Source organism: Thamnophis elegans, chromosome 2 (genome assembly GCF_009769535.1).
Source record: "Thamnophis elegans isolate rThaEle1 chromosome 2, rThaEle1.pri, whole genome shotgun sequence".
Taxonomy (NCBI): Eukaryota; Metazoa; Chordata; class Lepidosauria; order Squamata; family Colubridae; genus Thamnophis; species Thamnophis elegans.
In genome coordinates, this window is record NC_045542.1 from 3,480,210 (window position 1) to 3,506,301 (window position 26,092).

The following is a 26,092-nucleotide window of genomic DNA, read 5'->3' on the forward strand; positions in this document are numbered from 1 at the left end:
CTTGCAAGGTGGATGCCTAGCTAATCAGCCATGGAGCAAACTGAGGAAATAGCAGGTGGATATATGTGGAGAGATTAAAGAATTCTGAAGCAAAATATTATGATTGATTAGGACATTGTTTTAAAATTTTGAATATTTTCTACACACTATATAAAATTGTTTTCTTCGAAATGTTTGTAGCTTCTTTGCAGATCATTTTATTTATTTAGCCAAATGCCACCAAGCGTTGTGGCTTCAGAGCAAACGAAGGGTAGAGTTGGACTGCCAGTTGGAATCTGTTCTTCTTGCAGAGAAGGAAGATGGGACTTTCCGCTCTATCCAGAGATCCATGCTATTAGAACCATTGACTTGTTTTAAAAGATCTTAGCGACATCACAAGCATGCCAGTTCATTCAAGATTTGTTAACAGGAACTCTGTGTGTATGTCACACACTTAGACGTACACATGAATTTTCTACAATTCCTTGCAAGTTCCTGTTTGTATGTGTAGGAAGTTATCACCCAGCCCTCTCCCAGAAAAATGAAATATCCTAGGAAATATTGAAAAGGCAGAATATTTCTCTGGATGTGAAAAGGAAGAAACATGTTTTAAAAGACAGAATAGCTGCCTGCAGCTTCCTGCCCATCCCCACTTTGTCAATGGGCCAAGCTAGTCCACTTTACATAATAAAGACATCTCCACTTCAGCTGCAGGGGGATGGGATTAAAGCATGATAATATTGGCCCCAACTGACCACATGGCATCTGAGAACTCAACCAAACCTGGATTCAAAACACAATATAGGATATTTCATTTTTCTGGGAGAGGGCTGGGTGATAGATCATTGTAGAGTATACAGTATAGTTCTTGAGAGAGAAAGGGAAGGAGTGATCAATGGCCCTGGCCCAGATAATGTAAATCACTTCTGTTTCCTGGAGCAGACATCCAGGTGAGTATTTACCTGACAGCTCCAGGCAGGTGTCTGAACTAGAGCTTAAATTTATTTTCAGGTATACATCAGCCCCAAGATGTGACCGGACCAAGAAATCAACTCCACAGGAAAGCTCTAATCTACTTTTATTAAGATTGGCTATAGTAACTGTAGATATTTGTATTTTATTTCTATTTTTATTTATTTTTTTGTCAGATGATGGACATGTGTTTATCCCAAACATAATTAACCTGGTCAGCATCCATTTCCCCTGTGTCCCTAGAATATAATGTTTATCTTGTCCTCAGCCCTGAAAAAGGCAAAATTACTAGGAACAAAACAGGACACAACAGAACTATGCTGATGATCTCCCAGAATTGTGCAATAGCGCATGATTGCTCAGTCAACAGCACTGTAAGCGTTTTAATTTGATGGATTGTCTCTGATTTAGGGCAAGGGTGAAGTAGTGTAACAGTGAAAATGTGGATTCTCACCCCCACACACACACCAATTGTCTCCCTAATACAACCTGGAGGAATCTGGAGGAAGTCACATTTCTTGTCATTATAAAGAAGAGGAGAAAAATTCTAAATAAAAGCAATGCTTGTAGTGGGCACCAGCAAAATTTATTCTGGCATATTTTTCTGCTGACTCAAGGAAGGGTGGATATCACTTTAACTCAGCAGTAGGGGGAGGCCCCTTCTCTTTCAGCGACACCAGTCTTAAGTATTCATTCAAGAAACCAATTAGTTCCTTTGTTTATATTCAATGGGTGCCTGTTTCTTCTATTGTAACAGTAGACATACAGTTAGAGAAAGCTCAGCTAACTTTGACTAGCTTCTGAAGAAACATGGTTATACCACGGGCACAAAGCGAACTATTATTTCAGGGATAGCCCAAAATACTTGTCCACAAGTTTTCTTTGACAGAAATGTTTAGGTGGGAATGTGAGTTTCACTGAGGGTCGCCCATTCTTCACATCAAGGTATTTATTTAAAAAAACACAAATATTTCATCATTCGTCAATCATTAAAACATTGAAGTACAATTTTTTTTTTGTATGCCCCTCCCTCCACCCCCCCAACCCCCCTCCTCCTTCCCCCCCCCCCGACTTCCCAGAACCCGTACACGGTATGGATTTTTAACTAACACAGTCTAAAATCTATTGAGAAAAAAGAAATAAAGAAATGAATGACATTCTACGTTGACCTTAGCTTCTTCTTACTGAACTAACTTTTAACAGTTTAAATCTTAAGCATAGGCTAACTGGAATTTCTTGGTCCCGTATTTATTTTGTATATAGTCAATCCATTTTTTCCAGTCTCGTTTATATCTCTCATTTGAGTGATCTTTAAGATATGCCGATATTTTAGCCATCTCGGCTAAGTTTGTGACTTTCAATGTCCATTCTTGAGTTGTAGGCAACTCTTCCTTCTTCCAGTATTGCGCCACCAACAGTCTTGCTGCCGTTATTAGGTGCAGAATCAAGTTAGTCTCTACCACTGTAAAGTCCGTACATATACCTAGTAAGAATAACTGAGGAATAAACTTTATCCTTCTTTTTAAAATATTTTGCATAACCCACCATATTTTTATCCAGAATGCCTTAACCTTTTGACAAGTCCACCATATATGATAATATGTAGCATAGAGAGAACCACACCTCCAACATTTAGGCTGTACATTCGGATACATAGAAGCCAACTTTTTGGGATCTAAATGCCATCAATAGAACATTCTTGAGTCAGCAAAAACAATTGATTGATTAAGTATCAGCAACTCCTAATAATGATATACCAGTACATATACTTTTTTTTCCTCCAAGATTTGTCCCTTACCTGATCCTTCAGATCTTCAATCAATGTACCTATTGCCTCTATAATTGCAGCTGTAACCTTGCCTAGACGTCTCCAGGCAGTTTCGGGGTCCTTGGTGCTCTCTGAGGTTGGCTGTTTTCTTGCATGTTTCATTACCAAACTAGTGTAAGAAGTTATCACCCTCTCCCAGAAAAATGAAATACCCTAGGAAATATTGAAAAGGCAGAATATTTCTCTGGATGTGAAAAGAAAGAAACATGTTTTAAGAGACAGAATAGCTGCCAGTAGCTTCCTGCCCATCCCCGCTTTGTCAATGGGCCATTAAGAAGGCCAAGCTAGTCCCTTTACATAATAAAGACATCTCCACTTCAGATGCAGGGGGATGGGATTAAGGCATGATAATATTGGCGCCAATGGACCACATGGCATCTGAGAACTCAACCAAACCTAGATTCAAAACACAGCCTAGAGAGTAGCCCCTGCATGGCCCCATGGGAGTCTGACAACCAATCCGAATACATTTCTTACACAGGAACAGGAAACAGAGAGGTGGGACTGAACAGGTTATAAAAAGCCTAGCAAGCCCCTCCCTCAGCCCTTCTCTTCTTCTCCACCAACATTGAAGCATGTGATCACCTTTTCTGTTCAGGAACTCAAGCCATGTGGCCCTGTCCACCATTAAACCATCTTTCCAAGCAGCCTCCATGTCTCCAGTGTCTTTTTCCCCAGTTGGAGCCGAACCCAGAAGGACATTTCTTTCATCAGTAGGTAACATCATTTGGTAATGAAATGACTGCAAAAGAAAAAAAGGGAAGAAAAACAGCCAAGTTCAGAGAGCATCAAGGATCCCACAATTCAACCTTGAGCCACATATTACCATATCTTCCATTGATAGCTAGTTCTTTGTATGATACGTCCAAAGTATGATAAATTCAGCATGATTGTTTGAGACTTAAATGGGCTGATTTGTTTGAGTATGCATTTGTTTTGGGTTTTTTTTGAGGGGGGCTACATGATATTCTCAAAAGTCTCCTCTAACACTATAGTTCAAAAGTGTTGATCCTCTTTTCTAGCTTGTTTCTTTAAAGCCTATTTTTAAAGTCTACATTTTATTTTTTATAAATATTACAGGGCATTTATTTATTATTCTGATCTTTTTAGGTATAAATAAATCACAGCACCTAAATGTATCTTCTAAGGCTTTCACTGCTACTCAAGTACTAATCCACATGTCTTGACTCCTTATTTTTTGTTGATTGATCCTAAAAAGCAAAAAACTACCCATCCCTTCAGTATTTTTCATTGTTTATTCTTAACTGCTTACTATGCCTGTTATTGGTTTGATCTTCTTTATGTTTAATCTTAGATCCATTTTTTCCCACTGTGCTCCTTGAATTTCAGTGTTAAAATCTGCAAATCGTTTGCATTTTTCAGCAATAAAAGTAGTGTCACCAACACAGCACAAGATTTGAGATTTCTTCCTCCAGTTTTAAAGTCATACTCATCTTCTTTCAGTCTCATTTTCTTCAACATACGTACATTCCATATAGAGTCTGAATAAATAAGAGAGTTCACAGCCTTGCCTTTATCGTTTCGTCATATTCTGTTCATACTGTGGCTTCCCAGCTTGTATATAGAATAATGAGAGGTTCAGGGATTGATATATTTCACGCAATCGAATACCTTTCTAGAATTAATGAAATACGTATTGACATCTTGGGTATTCTTTGGATTTCTTAATTATGCACTGTGAATCATCTTTTTTTTTTTGTACAAGTTTTATTGCAATTTTTTTCTTTTTTCCAACATACATACTTTATGGACAGAGTGTTTACCAGGTCACATCTTATACATCACATTTATAATCATAGTTTCATTGTATTCTAATCTTCCCATTTTTATCCATCTCTTTTACATAATCCTTTGTCTTTTCCTATCAATTCATTTAGTTTTACATATCATTGCTAAACACCTTTTTTTTGTCTTCAACTAATTTCTGTTAATTCATCTTAACAAATTAATTATTTAGCACAATATCTTTGCTATTCCCACTTCAGCAATAGAATTCAGAATTCTTTACATAATTCTTTTTTTAAAAGATTTTTATTAACAAACATGTAAAATACACAGAGACAAAAATTAGACGTACACCACATTTATACAATACAGTACAAACAGGAACTTCCTGTTTTTTATAATAGCAATTATCAATCGATACCGCTCATCTTATTATTTCCCCTTCTATTGTATTTCATTTGGATTTCACCATTCTTAACCCTCTTATTTTACTCATAACTATTATTTTTTGAGTTTTGTTATAGTCTTACATTAATTTTTGTTTCTTTCCTCCATCCACCTATACCATTTATCCCACATCTGATAGAATTCTGTGAATCATCATTAATGGCTCTTGTTGCCTGGAGAGGAGAGGTGAGATAATCAGTAAATAACCTTTAGTTAACTACTATAACAACAATGAAATGTTAATGGACAATATTTAATGATACGTTGAATTGAATTGAATTTATTGCATTTATATGCCGCCCTTTTCCCCAAAGGGGACTCAGGGCGGCTCACAATTCAAATCAAGGGAGGGGGGTACAGACAGGAAATAAAAAGACGAAACATAACAATACATAATTTAAAAACACACAACAGTCATACCATTCGAGGCGGGGGGGCAACAGCTCTTTAGCCCCAGGCCTGTCGGAACAGCCAGGTTTTAAGGGCTTTGCGGAAGGCCTGGAGGGTGGTGAGGGTTCTAATCTCCACGGGGAGCTCGTTCCAGAGGGTCGGAGCAGCCACAGAGAAGGCTCTCCTCCGGGTAGTCGCCAGCCGGCATTGGCCGGCGGATGGAATTCGGAGGAGGCCTAATCTGTGGGATCTAATCGGTCTATTGGAGGTAATTGGCAGCAGGCGGTCTCTCAAGTACCCAGTACATAGCAATAGCAATAGCAGTTAGACTTATATACTGCTTCATAGGGCTTTCAGCCCTCTCTAAACGGTTTACAGAGTCAGCATATCGCCCCCAACAACAATCCGGGTCCTCATTTTACCCACCTTGGAAGGATGGAAGGCTGAGTCAACCTTGAGCCGGTGAGATTTGAACCGCCGAACTGCAGAACTTCAGTCAGCTGAAGTAGCCTGCAGTGCTGCATTTAACCACTGCGCCACCTCGGCTCTACATACAGGTGTGTTACGGGGGGGGGGGGGATGCTTAGATATCTTACTTAACAGAATTAATTTTAGAACATGTCATAAAGGTGTAAGGGTATTGGAGATCCATTGAAATTGCAAATGAATGCCAGTAGGTGGTTGTGTCTTCTAATATAAATGATTCTAGATAAAAAACATGTTTAAACAATGGTAACCAAATGAGAATTATGGTACAGGGATAGTAAAATACATAACTTTTCTTTCTTGACTTAAAATGTACGACATGATTTAAATGAAGTATATGTAAGGACTGTGGAAGAAACCCACGGAATGTATTAGCAATAGCAATAGCAGTTAGACTTATATACCGCTTCATAGGGCTTTCAGCCCTCTCTAATTATCGTATTGGTAACCAATCGATACGCTTTCTACAAGATGTAACGAAAGACGATTCTTTTTCTTTTTTTTTTTTGTTTAACTAAAACAATAAAAAAAAATTCTCAAAAAAAATAATAATATAATCGTTTTATTTCTGCATACCCCATCTATTGATATCCATGTATATAGGCACTGTTTGAAGACTATGCTGGCAATGAAGAAAGAAATGGATTGCAGAAATGGGTAAATTATCATGATTAATTTCAATTTCGTAGGTCATGTGGTCCAAATGTTTTTTTTTTTCCAAATTTGGCATTGCAGTCTCCAACCACAAGCAACACATTTTGCCTGCGTGTTCTGTCAATTTCAGATTGAATTTAATCATAAGATTCATTATCCTCATCTTCTGTATTAGTGGTGGGAGAACAAAGTTCTGTTCTTTCTTCACTCTGAAAACAATGCCATTTCTTGTTTTCCATTCCTAAACAGTACACAGCATGGTTTTTTTTTGACTGAAAGAGTCCAATTCAACCCATCTCAAACATATCCATCAATCAATACAATGGTACCCAAGATGTCAATGTACAGTTGATGTCAGGCATGGAAAACCAGGTCCTCACAGGAAGATTCAAATTAGCTGATTTGTTGCTAAAAGCCTACGCACAGGTATCTTCTCAACTAATGGTCAGCACCTGGTTAGAGTTAAATAAGGGTCAACAGCAATCAAAGAGGGTTGGACTTTGTTCATTAGTGGCAACTAAGGATTCTAAATTAATCCCTCTTTTTCTAGTCCTCCCCTGGCTCTGACAATTTCTTTATTTAGTATATGCCAATGTTACACTAGCCAGGAGACTACAGTGCTAATACAGATTAGTGTTGTGGCCCAGCAGGTGCCGTTGGAGCTGCCACCAGACTCCGACAGTGAGGGGCCCTCTGAGTCGGCTGTGGAGGACCCTGGACAGGGTTCCGACTCCGAGCAGGGCGCAAAGGGGCTGGTTGGCCACCAGGAGGCACCTGAGCCTTGGACCAGTGGGGAGGAGACAAGGGAGAGTGAGCCGGAGGCCAGTAGTGAGTTGTTCCTGGATGCACGCCATCGAAGAACTACTAGGCGTCAGGAACAATTACGCAATTACAGGAGGTAATTGTACTCAGCTGGTGGTCATTAGGCTCCTCTCCAGACTATAAAAAGGCTACTTGTGCACACGGCCCTCTTTGCAGAAGTCAACACAGAATCAAATGTCGGAGAACTTTGTATGAGCTTGGCAGGCTGGATTGCATTCGCTGGCTGGGGAATTCTGGGAGTTGAAGTCCAGACATCTTCAAGTAGCCAAGGTTGAGAAACACTGGCCTAGCAGATTTTAAATGCCTCGACGTTGTCAAAGTTGAAGAAAATACCATAAAGATGACTTGTGAACCATGTCACTTATGAGCTGGGAACAAACTAAAGCGAACATTGGATTACTGGAGGGATTGTGCTTTGATTGGGTAATGAGGAAGACCCATAAGAGCCGAGGTGGCGCAGTGGTTAGGGTGCAGTACTGCAGGCCACTTCAGCTGACTGCTATCTGCAGTTCAGCGGTTCTAATCTCACCGGCTCAAGGTTGACTCAGCCTTCCATCCTTCCGAGGTGGGTGAAATAAAGACCCAGACTGTGGGGGCGATATGCTGACTCTGCAAACCGCTTAGAGAGGGCTTGAAAGCCCTATGAAGCGGTATATAAGTCTAACTGCTATTGCTATTGCTATTGCTATTGCTATTGCTATCTATCTATCTATCTATCTATCTATCTATCTATCTATCTATCTATCTATATATATATATATATATATCCGTCTGTCTGTCTGTCTCTTTGTCTATCTATCTATCTGTTATCTATCTATCTATCTATATCTATCTATATCTCTATCCGTCTGTCTGTCTGTCTGTCTATCTATCCGTCTGTCTGTCTGTCTGTCTCTCTGTCTATCTATCTATCTGTTATCTATCTATCTATCTGTCCGTCCGTCCATCCATCCATCCATCCATCCATCCATCCATCCATCTCTCTTATTTATCTATCTATCTAGAGCCGAGGTGGCGCAGTGGTTAGGGTGCAGCACTGCAGGCCACTTCAGCTGACTGCAGTTCTGCAGTTCGGCTGTTCAAATCTCACCGCCTCAGGGTTGACTCAGCCTTCCATCCTTCCGAGGTGGGTGAAATGAGGACCCAGACTGTGGGGGCGATATGCTGACTCTGTAAACCCCTTAGATAGGGCTGAAAGCCCTATGAAGCGGTATATAAGTCTAACTGCTATTGCTATTTCCTCCGTGGTACGCTTGATGGGTTAAATTGCATTTCCTTTCCCCTTCCGATAATTTGATTGGAGACACCTGATCTTTGCTCAGACGGAGCCAAGTTGCTCGGATCGCAGAAGGCCAGCGGTGCCTTTTGCCTCCCCCGCAGTGACACGGCGGAGCGAGACTCTGAGTTTGGAGAAGGGGAGGGGGAAGAAAAGAGTTGAGTAAGGTCAATGGAGATTGGGGTCTATTCTTCGGTTGAAACTCCCAGAACTGCCACCTGACCGTGGCTCAGGACAGGGACCGCCTTCGGATCTAGGCGCAAGGAGCGCGGCTGCTGCCAGAGAGGAGTCGCTGCCCGGCGCGGTTTCTCCCATCCCGGGGATCTTTCGGTGGGATCTCTGGGCGCGGGACGCTTCCGACGATGGCCCATCCTAGGGACGAGGGCCAGAGGCTTGGTCACCGAGGGGACCCCCTTCGCCCCTCCCGGTTCATTCCTGCTGCTTCCCAAGAGTTCGGCGGCGGCGTCGGATCGACTCGGAAGTAAGCCCGAGGGGGGCTTGCGCGCAAGTGCACGTGCGATCCAATTCGATGGGTTCTATGACGTGAGTTGGATCGCAGCCGCTCGGCGACTTCCTCTCCCGCTCGGACTCTCTCCGGCAACTCAGCCGAGGAGAAGGGAAGGGAAGGGAAGGGAGGACGGGCGCGTCAGGAAGGGAAAGGAAAGGAACCGACGAAAGGCGAGCAGAGACGGAGTTGAGTGGAGCCGAGATTCAGCCCCAGCCGGGAAAGACTAGCCTTCCTCCCTCCGCCGTCGCCAACCCGGCCGCGCGTGGCTTGGAGGCGAAAGCCAAGGCGCCAGGTGGGTCTCTGCCCCGAAGCAGCTCCTTCCCCAGGAGTTGCCCCGTTCCCTCCCCAAAAGTTCGGTTCGCTCGGGATCTGGCATCTCGTTGCAAGAAGAGCCTTGCAAAACGCCTCCCTCGCGACCAGGCGCGCTGGGCTAAGAACTTGCAGCGAAAAGTTACTAGTTGTAGTTTAACCTCGCCCTAGCCCAGCCCAGCCCAGCCCACCCGGCCGCCAGACCCCTTGGAAGGTCGGTCAGAATCGCCCGAGGACACTCAAGAAGCCAGGTTTGCCTTCTTCGCCAAACTTCTTGAGCTACTGACTTGGATCCCAGTTAATCATCTCTCCACCTGGAACCGAAGCTCTGGATTCTCTTTTCCTTGCAGGGGGCTAAGCAGTTGGATCCAACCTGATCCCGCAGGAAGGCAAGCTGACCTGGAGAGAACATGCAAAACCATCATCATCAGGCCCTGCAGCCTTTACAGTGGCAGCGTGGACATAGAGAGCTCAGGGTCACTGCGGGGAGCCCGGCCATTCAATCCGCTGCCCTTGCTCCTCTGCGAAGGAGGAAGACCTTGGTGGCGGTGGATGTTGTGTGTTTACTTGTGGGTGAGTGAAGGATGGGGGCTCTGCGATTTCTAACGTTTACTAGTACATGGCAATTGTTTATCAAGAGACAGTTTTGCCCCAGAGGGATGAGAAATGAGAAGGAATTAAATCAGGGTTTCTCAACCTTGGCAAACTTGAAGATGTCTGGACTTCAACTCCCAGAATTTTAAGATTAAGATTTAAGATTTAGTTTATTTGTATGCCGCCCTTCTCCGGGAGGGACTCAGGGCGGCGAACAACTCAAAAGGGGGAAAGGGGATACAAACACAATACACGTAATTAAAATACACAAGAGTCATACAGCCACACAAGTCGAGAGGGGAGGGGAACTCATCAACCCCAGGCCTGCCGGCACAGCCAGGTTTTGACGGCTTTTTGGAAGGCCTGGAGAGAGGTGAGGGTCCGAATCCCTGCGGAGAGTTCATTCCAGAGGGCCGGAGCTGCCACAGAGAAGGCCCTCCCCCGGGTAATAGCCAGGTGGCATTGGCTGGTAGACGGAACCCGGAGGAGGCCAACCCTGTGTGATCTAACGGGTCTTTGGGAGGTAATTGGCAGCAGGCGGTCTCTCAAGTACCCAGGTCCAATACCATGAAGGGCTTTATAAGTTACGACTAGCACTTTGAAGCGTATCCGGAGACCGATCGGTAGCCAGTGCAGCTCGCGAAGGATAGGTGTGATGTGGGTGTACCGAAGTGCACCCACAATCGCTCGCGCGGCTGCATTCTGGACGAGTTGTAGTCTCCGAATACTCTTCAAAGGCTGCCCCATGTAGAGCGAATGCTGGCTGGGGAATTCTGGGAGTTGAAGTCTAGACATCTTCAAGTTGCCAAGGTTGAGAAACACTGAATTAAATAGTCAACTTCTCTCTGCGATAGAGGGGATGGATCAGCTTATTTTATGCTCCTACTGCTACCTCCTTACGCATATAACTGGGGATTCTTGCACCTATCATGTTTCTTGTCTGAACCAAGTGGGAACTGGGAATCTCCAGCTTCCCAGACTCTTCACTGAGTAAAACCATATTGTCGATAGAGTTTCCACCATTTTGTACTTGGCTAGAAGTAGCTAGAAATGACGAAGGTTGCAGTCCAACATATCTGGTGGCTAATGGAGTATGGAAGGATTCTTGCAGTTGAATTGGCCTTTATCTGAAAATCTAGAAAACAGAAAGTTGAGCCATTTCTGTTTTCCTCTCTGGTAATTTGTACATGCTTAATTTATGTGGCAGTCCATTTTATTTCGGGTTTGAATAATTGGGAATCTGGTAATACAGGACCAAACTTTATTATCATATGGAAGAATCAGAGTAACCAGTACTGGGGGTTCCAAGTGGGCCTATCCAGCTGTTATGTCTGCATCTGTCCAAGGCTGTTCTGAGTTGAAAGATGCAGCTGAAACCGTTGCTCAGATATTCAATCAATTCAATTTAATGGGTTTATATGCCGCCCAATCCCAGGGGGGACTCAGGGCGGCTTACAAGTACGAATAAAATAAAAATAACATACAGGGGAAGAACATAAAACAATACAAACATTTTAAAAACACAACATACATCCGGATTAATTGGGGATTGACCTGGTTTGAGTCAGCAACCCCAGGCCTGCCGGAACAGCCAGGTTTTGGTGGCTTTTTGGAAGGCTGCAAGGGTGGGGAGGGTCCGGATCTCTGCTGGTAACTCGTTCCACAGAGCCGGAGCAGCAACAGAAAAGGCTCTCCCCCGAGTGGTCGCCAGCCGGCATTGTCCGGCCGACGGCACCCGGAGGAGGCCTAGCCTGTGAGTTCTTATCGGACGTTGGGAGGTGTGTGGCAGGAGACGGTCTCTCAGATATCCAGGTCCAAGGCCATGTAGGGCTTTAAAGGTAATCACCAGCACTTTGTAGCGCGTCCGGAGACTAATAGGGAGCCAGTGCAGCTCGCGGAGGATAGGTGTACCGAGGTACCCCTGATATCGCTCGCGCGGCTGCATTCTGGACCAGCTGCAGTCTCCGAACACTCTTCAAGGGCAGCCCCATGTAGAGTGATTCATTTCATCCTCCACAGAGGACTTTAGCCTTAGCATCTGCTGTGGAAATGATGTCACTACGAATCATAGCGGTCCGCGGCTGGGATGGAGCAGGCTTGAGCAAAGTCAAGTTTTCTGAAATAGCTTTCTGATAGGGTGTTAAGTTTATGACACTCAGTTATCAGGTTCACTTCCACTTTCTTGCTCTGCAAGTGCTCTGCTATAGAGGTTGCCGTTGGGAAAAGCAGTAAGAGTGAGCGGGTGTCACTTCCTACAAGATAGGTGGACACCACGTGGCAGTATCAGGAGAGATTGCAATGGATGTCACTTTGCCCACTCTCCCCTCCAATGAGATAAACATCCAATAAGTAGTTGCTTGCTCGCCAACACAGAAACCACCTATAGAATGGCTCCAGTGGTGGGATTCAAATAATTTAACAACCGGTTCTCTGTCCCTAATGACCCTCTGGGTAGGTGGGGCTCGGTGGTCATGTGACTGGGTGGGCGTGGCCAACTCAACGTCACTCAGGTCGATGGACGCTTCGCCTTAGCTGTTGCAATGGAATAAGGGTTAACCGGAGAGGCAGTTTCTGTAAGCAGGGCAATAAAGATTAGGCTAGAAGCAACACCAGAATGTTTCCTTCCTGCCTTCCTTACAGGATTAGCCCTGCAAAGTGGGGAAAAAAAGAAAAGGAGATTTCTTCCAACAACCGGTTCTCCCAACTGCTTAGAAAGTTAACAACCGGTTCTCCCAAATAGGTGCGAACCGGCTGAATCCCACCACTGAATGTCTCCCTGAGGAGGCAGCTGTATAGCCATTGATAAGCATGGAACTTTTAGGAGTACTAAGAAACTTCAGGCACAGGACCGTCTCCTTTATTCACGGGGAGATGATCATTTGGAAGTCAGAACAACACATATTTCTGCACATTTGTGCTCCCTGGTTAATGATCTTCTGCTTGCTGGTTAATAATTGTATAGAGATGAGAACAAATTCTTGAGAAGAATGGGCAATCACGGCAAGCAGAACTTTAATTCTGCACTCTACCCAGTGATTCGCTTCTCCCCTAGGCACTTCCCCCCAACCTCCTGCTGGACTCTTCCTATAGTTAAGCCTAGTTATTGGGGGGGGGGGACACCTAGGGAAGAAGTTTGAAAACTTTTTCCCACAGGTCGCTCTCCACAAACCTATCCACAAACCCAGGTGGAATTTCTTAGTCCCATATTTATTTTGTATATAATCAATCCATCTCCTCTTGAAATCCGGTTGCCTTTTGAAAAAGCATCTTTGGGCAACCATGACCTGGATGACTGAGAATCTCCATAGACTTTAAAAGGTGGGGGGGAGCTGCAGGAGACCAAATGATAATTTAAGATAACCCACTTTTGCCGATCATGGCAGCAAAGATCAGGTTTCTACTTCTGCTAAACCATATGGTCCCCCTCGAGTCCAGACTCCAGTGAACTCAGTTCAGTCATATTTCTGCCTTCTGATATTTCCTAAGGCTCTACCCACACGGACACGCAGAGTTTATTATTGCCTCCAACCAGTGGTGGGTTTCAAAAATTGTTGGAACCTACTCTGTGGGTGTGGCCTCCTTTGTGGGAGTGGCTTGCCACCCATGTGACCGGATGGGAGTGGCTTGCCGCCCCTGTGACCGGAAATGAAATTATGAATTAGTACTTAGGTCGGTCCAAGTAGCTATTCAGAAACTCTGGCATTGAAGCATGCAAGTCTTAAAGCTGTCAAGTTACAAGATCCTTGCCAGTGGTGGGTTTCAAAAAAAATTTGGAAGCTCTTCTGTAGGTGTGGGCTGCTTTCCGGGTCCACTGGTGGAACCTCTTCTAACTGGTTTGGTAGATTTGACGAACCGGTTCTACCGAATAGGTGCAAACTGGTAGAAACCCACCTCTGCCTCCAATGCTAGAGGCTCCTTTTTAAAATGAATGTGGCATTTTCCAGGAAGTTAAATTCTATACCCTTGTAACCAGGTTTTGGGCTCACAGCCAGCCTCAATTTTATGCTAGATGATTCGGAGTAATGAGGAAACTTTCAGACAGAACCGATGAGGAGGAAAAGCTCAGTTTAAATCCAGCCCACCAGTAGATTTTGGCTTCTTCCTTTTTCAGTCACCTTCTGGTGGGGTTTCACCAGCGAGGAGGACAAGAGTGTGCTCGGTAGAAAGAGACGTGTTTGGTGCTTCGAGACAGGTGTACGACCGTCAGAAAGGGATTTCATCAGAATGGCACAAGGGAATTATAGAAACAGAAAGACAGAATCCTAGGGCTGGAAAGGGCCTTGGAGGCCTTCTTGTCCAGTCCCCTGCCTAAGGCAGGAGACCTTATTTAAATTCTTCTTATGTCCTCATTCCCGTGACCCGACGAAAGGGCGAACGACAAAACCACGCCCGACTAAACCGCGTTGCTAAAACCGCAATGTCATCAACGCGGCGGCGACAGCGCGGCGATAGAAAGCCGATTTAACTTAAGGGTTAGGGTTAGGGTTAGGTTTAGCGTTACGTTTAGGGTTAGGGTTAGGTTTAGCGTTACATTTAGGGTTAGGGTTAGCGTTACAGTTAGGGTTAGGGGTTAGGTTTAGGGTTAGGTTTAGTTTTACAGCACGCTTCTGTCGCCGCGCTGTTGTCGGTGTGATTCAGCGCTCATTCGTCGGGCGCGCTTTAGAATACGCGGTTTTGTCACCGCGGTTTAGTCGGGCGCGGTTTTGTCGTTCGCCCTTTTGTCGGTGAACCCTCATTCCAGGGGGACATTCCATTTTTGCACTTCAATAAGTTACTTTTTTTTCCCCTTTCCAAACTGGGTTGTGCATTTTTTTTGAAAGCTAAAGAGTTGTGTTTCAAAACACAAAAGCTGAGGCCAGCCACAGTCCTGATGAGGATGGTGTGTGGGTGTGGGTGTCCATGCCCCCCACCCCCTGTGTCCTTACGTTACTGAAAACCTTGAAAAAATTCCTTAAAAAGTGACCTGGTTGGTCTCCAAGGAAGCTGTATTTTTATTTATTTATCTTTTTAAGTAAAAAGTTCTGATATGAAAACACAGCCCAAAGTGGATGTTCCAAGTTGACATGGAGCCTGAGAAAGCACAGAGGAAAGACGAGAAAGGCAGACTGGAGCAAAGGGAAAGAATTATTTTCACTGTTTGCTGCTACTGTAGTGATATCAGCATCCACTGACTTCAAGGAAGCTTTAACCTCTTCAAGGCAGCCCCTTTTTAATAATAATTACTAGCAAGTATAGAATGTTGTACAGATAAGGACAACTCCCGTGTTCTCCAACCAGCACACACACACACCCCATGCTAAGCATACTTTAAGTAAGGGAATGATGTTCCAAGCCATCATGGAGGCAGTTGTGAGGCTGCTTTGAAGTACTCAAAGACCTTCAGATCTTTTTATCTTGTCATCCTTAGAACAATCTTGTTATCCCCATCATGCAGATAAGGCCGAGAGAAGAAATTGCCCTGAGGTCACCTAATGAATTCCTGGCAGATATGAATTTTTAGTGAACTAGTTGTAGATTTGGGAGATCAAAGGTATCACTTCAGTTCACAACTGCAGCAGAACAAGCTATAAAAGTATGTGGCCACGTTTGAAATGTGACTCTGTCTTTACAAGTGAAGCAGGAAAAAATGGATTCGAGGAAAGTACCTTTTTTTTTTTCCTCCCATAGAATTAGCTGTGAACAGGACCAGGTCCCTGAAATGAGAGAACTGCATACTATATAGCCTTATTTTTCAATGTAGTTTTAATAATTAGGAATTCTATGTGGGAATTCTGGAAGCATTATAACCAGAGGTGTGTTCCTACCAGTTCGCACCAGTTCGGTAGAACCGGTTCGTCAAATCTACCGAACCGGTTAGAAGAGGTTCCACCAGTGGACCCGGAAAGCAGGCCACACCTACAGAAGAGCTTCCAAAAAAATTTTGAAACCCACCACTGACACACACACACAGACAGACTCACACACAGACAGACTTACACACAGACAGACTCACACAGAGAGAGAACGAGAAAGAGAAAGAAAGGAAGGAATAAAGAAAAAAGAAAGAAAAAGTGAGAGAGATGAAAGAAAAAAAGGAAAAAGGGACAGAGAGACAAAAGGAAGGAAAGAGAGAGAGAGAATGAGAGAGAGAGAGAGAGGGAGGGAGAGACACATGGCCGGCAAGCCACTCCCACCAGGTCACATAGCCAGCAAGCCACTCCCACAAAGGAGGCCACACCCACAGAGTACATTCGAAAAAATTTTGAAACCCACCACTGATTATAACAATATTGGATTGCAGTTAATGGGGTTCATTAGGAGAATACCCTTTTAATAGGTACACAAGAAATCTTAACAAGCAGTCTTTAGAAGAGAATGTCTGCAGAAATTAAATGAAGTTAACCGATTCTAGGCATATTTAATCACAGCTTGAGAGGTGGGGAAATCTGATTTGTCCCTAGGCAGAGTAGCTATTGTCTTTGTAACAACTTTGAATTAGATGTTTGCAGATGAATTTCCTAGAAGACTATACTTGTTCACAAGAGATGGGGTGTAGACTTTCTATCTCAGACACCAAAATATATTTTATTGCTGCAAAAACTAGTCTTTAAGTGTCAATGCTTCTTTAAGCATTGTCCCCAATATATATATAGCCCAGTTTTTGTAATAAACGTATTCACCATGCTGGTTCTCCTTGAGTAGGAATTAGGAATGGAACCTTCATAAACAGCCCAGAGATAGAAAATGATAGCAGTCTACCATATGTCAGATGGAAATAGGCACACCAGTTTTAAATTTCATTCAGAAATAGGTCTTACGTGTGGTACGTATACTGCCAAACTATTAGCGTGTGCAAACGTTTATTTTAAAAAATTGGAAATTGTTCGCCAATGGTTGCTTTAGAAAACACACACACACACACACACACACACACACACACACACACACACAAGGCAACTGCTGCCATCCAGTATCTGAAATGTCAAGGACCACGTTGAATAAGGAGGACACGTTTTTAGCTATTACTGCTAACCTCTGTGATGGAAAGTTGTTCTGTGTCCATTATCAAATAATAAAGCAGGAATTCCACATAATAATGTGTACCATATGACATAATATTGGTAGAAGTTGGTGCAGAATCTTTTTGATATACTCCATTGGTTCTAGAATTTTAATATTTGAAAAGAATATTGTAACATTTCCATCCAGTTTCTCCATAGTTCACAATTGTATAAATGTCTTATTATTCCCAGGCGTGCATATCTATAGTCAGAGCCAGATAAGATAATGCCTTTGGGACAGATCTGGGTGAAAGGCAGAATTAAACTTTGTCTATAAAGGAGTAATAAGAGCTGAGGAGGCGCAGTGGTTAGGGTGCAGCACTGCAGGCCACTTCAGCTGACTGTTATCTGCAGTTCAGAGGTTCTAATCTCACCGGCTCAAGGTTGACTCAGCCTTCCATCCTTCCGAGGTGGGTGAAATGAGGACCCGGATTGTTGGGGGCGATATGCTGACTCTGTAAACCGCTTAGAGAGGGCTGAAAGCCCTATGAAGCGGTATATAAGTCTAACTGCTATTGCTAGGTCAGTTTGAAAGTTTGGGTAATCTTTCCTATAATCTGGAACACTGGGAAATTGGGAGGCCTTTTCATCCATCGCGTTGTATCAATAATCCTCTTTTGACTTCATACAATTTTAGCCTAGCATTCAATATATGCTAGAGCCAGGTTGTTGGGAAATATGGCCAGACCCTAAGAAGAAAATTTGCACCAAGGTTTGTCTAGGTGGACTGACATGGATGGCTACTAAGGAGCCGACTTGTTCAGGCCACTACTTCATCTGCAGAATTTGACAGAGATCTGGAAGGAGCAAGGGTTCAGGTTGCAGGCAATTTGGCAGACTGGCAGTGATAACAAGGTTGGATCGGTAGTGGTGGGCAGGAAGGGACATTCAGAAGGTATCTCAAATAAGAATTGGATTGTCCTTCAGATGCTGACCCAGAGGTACTGGCAGCTAGCATAGCTCAGGTTAACTTGGGACAAAGCAGAGGTGGGTTCCTACCAGTTCGCACCTATTCGGTAGAACCAGTTCGTCAAATCTACCGAACCGGTTAGAAGAGGTTCCACCAGTGGACCCGGAAAGCAGGCCACACCTACAAAAGAGGTTCCAAAATTTTTTGAAACCCACCACTGCCCCCCCACACACAGACAGACAGACAGACACAGAGAGAGAGAGAAAGAGAAAGAAAGGAAGAAATAAATAAAAAAAGAAAAAAGAAAGAAAAAGAGTGAGAGAGAGATGAAAGAAAAAAGGAACAAAGAGGCAAAAGGAAGGAGAGAGAGAGAGAGAGAGAGAGAGAGAGAGAGAGAGAGAGAGAAAGAAAGAAAGAAAGAAAGAAAGAAAGAAAGAAAGAAAGAAAGAAAGAAGAAAACACATGGCTGGCAAGCCACTCCCACCAGGTCACATGGCCGGCAAGCCACTCCCACAAAGGAAGCCACACCCACAGAATAGGTTCCAAAAATTTTTGAAACCCACCACTGGGACAAAGGGAGTTCAAATTGTAGGTAGGCAAAATCTGTTCCCAGAAAGGAATATCCTGGTTTTATCCTCTGCTGGAACTCCAGACTGCTTCTGTTTCTGCAGCTGATCCCAACACAGTTTTATGAGCATCCTCCATCCTCCCTCCACTGCTTTTCCTACTTTCAGTTCTTCATGAACCTTCTCCTCCTTCCCTGAACTCGGAAAACATCACAGGCTGAATCTTGCTCTCCTGGGTGTTGCTGTGATGGGGGGGGGGAGGGGGGGCAGGCAGGCTGCTGCCTGTTTTCAGAGACCAGGAGTAACACCCTGCCAAATAATGTCAAAAGGGTGTCACTCGTGGCTCAGAGCAAGTCCTTCTTTGTCATGCTGTTGAACTGTACGAAGATAGTTGCTTTGCAGCTGAAGGCTGGTTTCGTGCGTTGCGCTAAGGCACAAATTGTTTCTATCATGGTTTGTTGAGGAAGCTAGAATCTGTCTCGCAAAGAAGCAAAACACTCGTGGCTTGTTTTTTCTTACTTCCTTTTTAGCTGCTCTTTTTATGTACTTCTAGTGAGCCTATTAAAGGAGAGGGAACCCCCCCCAAACAAGCAAACCATGTCCCCCCATCTGCTTTATTCTGAGCAAAAAACATTGTGCCTTATATTAATGTGTGAGAGCCTTCTCTGTGGCTGCTCCGACCCTCTGGAACGAACTCCCCATGGAGATTCGAACCCTCACCACCCTCCAGGCCTTCCGCAAAGCCCTTAAAACCTGGCTATTCTGGCAGGCCTGGGGCTAAAGAGCTTTTGCCCCCCTTCTCGAATGGTATGGTTGTTGTGTGTTTTTAAATTGTGTATTGTTTGTTTGTCTTTTTATCCCCTGTTTGTACCTCCTTTCCCTGATTGATTTGTGAGCTGCCCTGAGTCCCCTTCGGGGAAAAGGGCGGCATATAAATGAAATAAATCCTAATCCTAATCCTGAATCCAATCAGTTCTTCAGACGGGGACCTTCCACCTGGTGTAACTGCCCGGACAGTCTCGCTGTTTGTCAGGGCTGCACCTGGGCAGGTCGCCAAGAGAGGCAATGGGAATATCTCAGGGCGCCAAGAGAAATGGATATTAATAGCTCCCTCTTAGTGCCAGGGAAGATCTACATGCAGGACTGGGGCACCATATAAGGTGAGCTTGGAGGGAGGAGGGAGATGATGGCAAGAGATGACCATTGTGGAAACCTGGAAAAAGTTATTGTGAGCTAGTAAACAAGACCTTCAAAAAAATTAGGAAAGGGCATAGGAGGAAAATTTGGATGCTTGGGAATATGTAGCTTCGTAGAAATACACATCAAATAAAATCGAAAGATTGAAAAGACGCATATTGGCATAACTGAAACACGGGAGATAAGCTTTTGTATGACCTCGAAGGATCTGGGGCTGTTATTAGCCGTGGCACGACAAAACCGCGGTCCACTAAAGCGCGCCCGATTAAAGCGCGTACCTGACATCAGCAGCAGCGCGACAAATACGACCGCGGAGAAAAAAGGGCGCTTTAAAAAGCACTTTTAAAGCAAGCCGATTCACGTAAAGGTAAGGGTTAGGTTTAGGGTTAGGGTTAGGTTAAGGGTTAGGGTTAGGTTTAGGGTTACGTTAAGCGTTAGGGTTAGGGTTAGGGTTAGGTTAAGGGTTAGCGTTAGGTTTAGCGTTATGTTAAGGGTTAGGTTTAGGGTTAGGTTTAGGGTTAGGTTAAGGGTTAGGTTAAGGGTTAGGTTAAGGGTTAGGTTTAGGGTTAGGTTTAGGGTTAGGTTTAGCGTTAGGTTAAGGGTTATGTTAAGGGTTAGGTTTAGGGTTAGGTTAAGGGTTAGGGTTAGGGTTAGGGTTAGGTTTGGGGGGGTTAGGGTAAGGTTTTCGCATTAATTTTAACTTTACCGCTCACAGCATGATGTTTTCGTCGCGCTGTGATGATGTTGTTAAATATTGGTTAATATGCGCGTCGTCCCTCCGTCAAAACTTAAAAGATGTCACGTACGCGCTTTCGTCGAGCGCGCTTTAGTCTACCGCGGTTTTGTGGTGGAACCGTTATTAGCATCCCCCCAGATAATCAACATGCCATCCCTGGAAACCCTACTGCTAGCTATTCCACATCAATCAGCAGCTGGGGAAGGGGCTAGATTCCATGGCTTTTCAATGAAGGAATATGCTCAGGAGCTCTCGAGAGGGTGTGGCAGGCCTCGTCTGTTAAATATTGTGATAAAACCATACATTTGGGAAACTGTCTTCCAAGTTCAAGTCTAGAGGCAGTTCTGCACTACTGTTGCCCTGTGCTGATGCCAGCTGAACTCTAAGCTAATTTGGAAGAGATTCTATGCAGGTTGGGGCAATTCAGCAGGAACTTGCCAGGAATTCAGATTGGACTGCTCGGCTGCTATGCACACTCTCCCCCCCCAGACAATTCCCCTGTTGCTGTGCCCTCCCAGCTTCCCATGCCAGGAAAGCCCTTGCCAATCGCTTTTATTTTCCTTGGAGGGGGAGGGGGGAAAAGGCACACAGAAGCTGCAAGAAAGAAAACTATTAGTTTACCAAATTCCTGTACTAGGTGTGCTTCCTGATACTTTTAACTTTGAAAATAGTTTTTCAAAAATTTATATAACTTAAACAGAAGCAAAAAGTTCTTTTGAAAATGGGGGAAAGGAAGTTACTTACCCGTATGAGAGTAGCGTGCAGATACAATAGTAATAGCAGTTAGACTTATATACCGCTTCATGGGGCTTTCAGCCCTCTCTAAGCGGTTTACAGAGTCAGCATATCGCCCCCAACAAGGGGGCGATATGCTGGGGCAGCTCGTTCCAAAGGGTCAGAGCAGCCACAGAGAAGGCTCTCCTCCGGGGAGCCGCCAGCCGGCATTGTCTGGCTGATGGCATCTGAAGTTGGCTCACCCTGTGGGATCTCACCGGCCATTGGGAGCAATGCCATTGGGAGCCAAGGTGGCGCAGTGGTTAAATGCAGCACTGCAGGCTACTTCAGCTGACTGCAGTTCTGCAGTTCGGCGGTTCTAATCTCACCGGCTCAGGGTTGACTCAGCCTTCCATCCTTCCGAGGTGGGTAAAATGAGGACCCAGATTGTTGTTGGGGGCGATATGCTGACTCTGTAAACTGCTTAGAGAGGGCTGAAAGCCCTATGAAGCGGTATATAAGTCTAACTGCTATTGCTATTGCTATGTGGCAGTAGGCAGTCTCGCAGGTATGCTGGCCCTAAGTTATGTAGGGCTTTAAAGGTAATAACCAACACCTTGAAATGTGAAATGTGGTAGAGTCGTATAGAAATTGATCTCGGGTGTGGCAGCTAGCATATCCTTCAGACTGGGATGGAGATTCTTTGTGCCAAAAGCCCAGAGGTGGGATAAGTGACATCCATTCCAAGGTTCCTGAGCAGAAACAGCCACAAGGCACCTTGGCTCATGCTTCAAGGTTTATCATTCCACTTCCTTCTGTGTGGCAAGCAGAATTCAACAGCCCTTCCCAAGGAACCTGATGACAGTAGAAAGAAGAACCAGGGAGGTGGGGGGGGATGGAGACCGAGGTGGTAGCAGCAGTTGGTTCTCTGCGGCCATTTCAGTCCAGAGATGTTGCAGTGGCTTTGAGGAACATAATCCTTCTCCCTTCGACTCTACCCATTCCCGTTGCTGACGCTCAGAAACCGTCGTAATGTTAAGCACACTTTTCCTGTCCCCTCCCCATTTCTCTTCGACCAAATCCCCCTGACAAGAATGTCGTAAGATCATTCTCAGGGTAGCTGCTGGTGAAAGAGGAGCATTTCTCAACCGTGGCATATTGCAAGGTATGTGGACTTTAACTCCCAGAATTCTGAGAGTGGAAGTCCACACATCTTCCGAGTCACCAAGGTTGAGAAGCACAAGTGTGCTTTATGAGAAGGGTGTGTTCAAGAGTGGAAAAAAAACCTTCTTCTCACAAAAGTGTAGTAATGCCTAGAGCACCGATGGAGGTCCGATAAGTCCGAATCGAACCGAGCAATGGTAACCACCAGCACCAAGGAATACACCAGGGCACTTAGGGCAGTGAAAAGATCTTATATAGCCACCTTGGTTGCGTCCGCTGAGTCCCGCCCAGCCGCCCTGTTTAGGATAACCCGCTCCCTACTAAATAAGAGGGAAGCGGGGGAACCCTTGCAGGGCAGAGCTGAGGATTATGCCCAATTCTTAGCAGACAAAATTGCTCGGTTTCGGTCGGACTTGGACTCTATCTCTGCAGTTCCAGCCGAGGCACAAGAGGATGAAGTAGACCACCTCTGGGTTGAGTTTCAGGATGTTGCCCCCGGGGATGTGGACAAGGCCATGAGGGCTGTAAGTGCCTCCACCTGTGTACTGGATCCGTGTCCCTCATGGCTGGTTACTAACAGCAGTGAGGTGACACGAGGCTGGATCCAGGCGGTTGTTACCGCCTCTCTTCGGGAGGGGAACTTCCCCGCCGCGTTAAAAGCGGCGGTGGTGAGACCCCTCCTGAAGAAGCCATCTCTGGATCCAGCTGTTCTTAATAACTATCGCCCAGTCTCCAACCTTCCCTTTCTTGGGAAGGTTGTTGAGAAGGTGGTGGCCTTCCAGCTCCAGCGGTCCTTGGAGGAAGCAAGCTATCTTGACCCCTTCCAGTCAGGCTTCAGACCCGGTTACAGCACAGAAACCGCTTTGGTCGCATTGACCGATGATCTTTGGAGAGCCAGAGATGGAGGACATCCCTCCATCCTGGTTCTCCTTGACCTCTCAGCGGCTTTCGATACCATCGACCATGGTATCCTTCTGCGACGACTGCGGGAGGTGGGAGTGGGAGGCACCGTGTTGCGGTGGTTCTCCTCCTACCTCTCGGACAGGTCGCAGTCGGTGTTAGTGGGGGGGCAGAGATCGACCCCTAGGCCCCTAACATATGGGGTGCCTCAGAGTTCGGTCTTATCCCCCCTACTATTCAACATCTACATGAAACCGCTGGGAGAGATCATCCGCAGGCACGGGATAAGATACCATCAATATGCGGACGATACCCAGTTGTATCTGTCCGCCCCGTGCCAACTCAATGAAGCGGCAGACGTGATGAACCGAGGCCTTGAGGCCGTTATGGACTGGATGAGGGCTAACAAGCTTGTACTCAACCCAGAAAAGACCGAGTGGCTGTTGTGCTTCCCTCCCAAAGATTCGACCAATATTCCATCACTCAGGCTGGGGGGTCAAATTTTACACCCCTCAGAGAGGGTTCGCAACTTGGGAGTCCTCCTGGACCCACAGCTATCCTTTGACCACCACCTGACGGCTGTGACCAGGGGGGCATTTGCCCAGGTTCGCCTGGTGAGCCAGTTGCGACCCTACCTGAATCGGGAGGCTCTCACAACAGTCACTCGGGCCCTTGTGACCTCTAGGCTGGAATACTGCAATGTGCTCTACATGGGGCTGCCCTCGAAGAGCATCCGGCGACTTCAGCTAGTCCAGAACGCGGCCGCGCGAGTGATTGTGGGTGCACCTCGGTTCACCCACATAACACCTATCCTCCGCGAGCTGCGCTGGCTACCTGTCGATCTCCGGGTGCGCTTCAAGGTGCTATTAGTCACCCATAAAGCCCTTCATGGTAGTGGATCTGCGTACTTGAGAGACCGCCTTCTGCCAATTACCTCCCTGCGACCAATTAGATCTCATAGATTGGGCCTCCTCCGAATTCCATCTGCCAGCCAGTGCCGGCTGGCAACTACAAGGAGGAGGGCCTTTTCAGTAGTAGCTCCGACCCTTTGGAACGAGCTCCCCGTGGAGATTCGTACTCTCACCACCGTCCAGGCCTTCCGCATAGCCCTTAAGACCTGGCTAGCCCGTCAGGCCTGGGGACAAGGATAGTTGCCCCTCCCGAATGATGAATGAATGTTGCCTATTATTTTTACTTATGTGTGTCTACGTTATTGTTTGTATTCCCCTTCCTGATTTTATGTGAGCCGCCCTGAGTCCCCTCAGGGAAAAGGGCGGCCTATAAATGTTAATAAACTCTAAACTCTAAACTCTAATGCCTTGGACAGCCAATTAATTGTAAAACAAAAATTACTGGATAGTTTAACATTTCATGAGGGTTGTTTACGCGTAGCATGTTGGGCAAGCCTTATTTGACAAATCATGATTTTTTTAAAAATGATTTGATTGATTTTGATTTGATTTTGTTACATTTATATGCCGCCCTTTTCCCCAAAGGGGACTCAGGGCGGCTCACAATTCAAATCAGGGGAGGGGGGTACAGACAGGAAATAAAAAGACGAAACATAACAATACATAATTTAAAAACACACAGCAGTCATACCATTCGAGGCGGGGGGCAACAGCTCTTTAGCCCCAGGCCTGTCGGAACAGCCAAGTTTTAAGGGCTTTGCAGAAGGCCTGGAGAGTGGTGAGGGTTCGAATCTCCACGGGGAGTTCGTTCCAGAGGGCCGGAGCAGCCACAGAGAAGGCCCTCCTCCGGGTGGTCACCAGTCGGCATTGGCTGGCGGATGGAATTCAGAGGAGGCCTAATCTGTGGGATCTAATCGGTCTATTGGAGGTAATTGGCAGCAGGCGGTCTCTCAATGGCTTAGTACACAGTGTGAACCAGGACAGAGACTCTAAAACCACCATCCTTCCAGCAGCAAAATGTCCTTCTATCGTTGTTATTTCTTTCCCTGTGGTTTCGGTTAGTTTCCCACCTACCTAATTTTGTTTTCGATGCATCCAATCACTCTTTTGTTCCTTTTTTTAAAAAAAAATAGCAATAGCAATAGCCGAGGTGACGCAGTGGTTAGGGTGCAGTACTGCAGGCCACTTCAGCTGACTGCTATCTGCAGTTCGGCGGTTCAAATCTCACCGGCTCAAGGTTGACTCAGCCTTCCATCCTTCCGAGGTGGGTGAAATGAGGAGCCAGACTGTGGGGGCAATATGCTGACTCTGTAAACCGCTTAGAGAGGGCTGAAAGCCCTATGAAGCGGTATATAAGTCTAACTGCTATTGCTTAAAAAAAATGTGATTTGGAATTGTGAGTAGGCTTCTTGGTAATATTATGGCTCCACTCAGACAATACACATGATTAGATTACTAAATAAGGCCCTTTTCTTGGTTTGTACTTACAATCCCTTAAATCATGTTCAGGATTCAGTGCTAATAGAAAGGTAATCAAGGAGAAAACAACTTGCAGCATGCTAGGCTTGTATCTGACCTAAAATAACCTGATAACCAGTGGGTGTTAACTAATGGGCATCAATTAGAGCTACTTTTTCCCACAAATGTTAAGCCATTCCTCAAACTCACTTTGTTTTTTGTTCAGCATTGAACTTGAAAGCAAAAAGATGTTGGTGAATGAGACAGAGATGCATTCACCACTTTGTTTAGTTATCTGCAAGTGAGGACCCAGAGAGACAAATTACAATTACAATGTGGTTGGTTTGATTTGGTCTTACATACCATGTAAATCCAGTCAACTTTCAACTTCAACTTTAATAAGTCACTGTGGTTAAACAAACCACAACTTCCATTTCATTCCCTCACTCTAATAATAATAGCCTGCCTTATTATGTACACTGAAT

The 26,092-nt window shown here is 45.2% G+C and overlaps 1 protein-coding gene across 5 annotated transcripts in view; it reads left to right on the forward strand.

Annotated features, from left to right (window-relative positions):
• The first annotated feature begins 8,862 nt into the window (after positions 1–8,862).
• LOC116504167 (phospholipid phosphatase 3-like) overlaps positions 8,863–26,092 on the forward strand; it is a 32,098-nt gene continuing 14,868 nt past the window's right edge. The window contains exons 1-2 of one of the 5 annotated variants that reach the window (XM_032211035.1): positions 8,863–9,081; positions 9,768–9,990. In XM_032211035.1, the coding sequence (XP_032066926.1) occupies positions 8,963–9,081; positions 9,768–9,990 (342 nt within the window). In that variant the 5' untranslated portion in view covers positions 8,863–8,962. Of the gene's footprint in view, positions 9,669–9,767; positions 9,991–26,092 lie in introns of all 5 variants that reach the window. The other 4 variants (XM_032211031.1, XM_032211033.1, XM_032211030.1 and 1 more) reach the window with 4 other exon arrangements.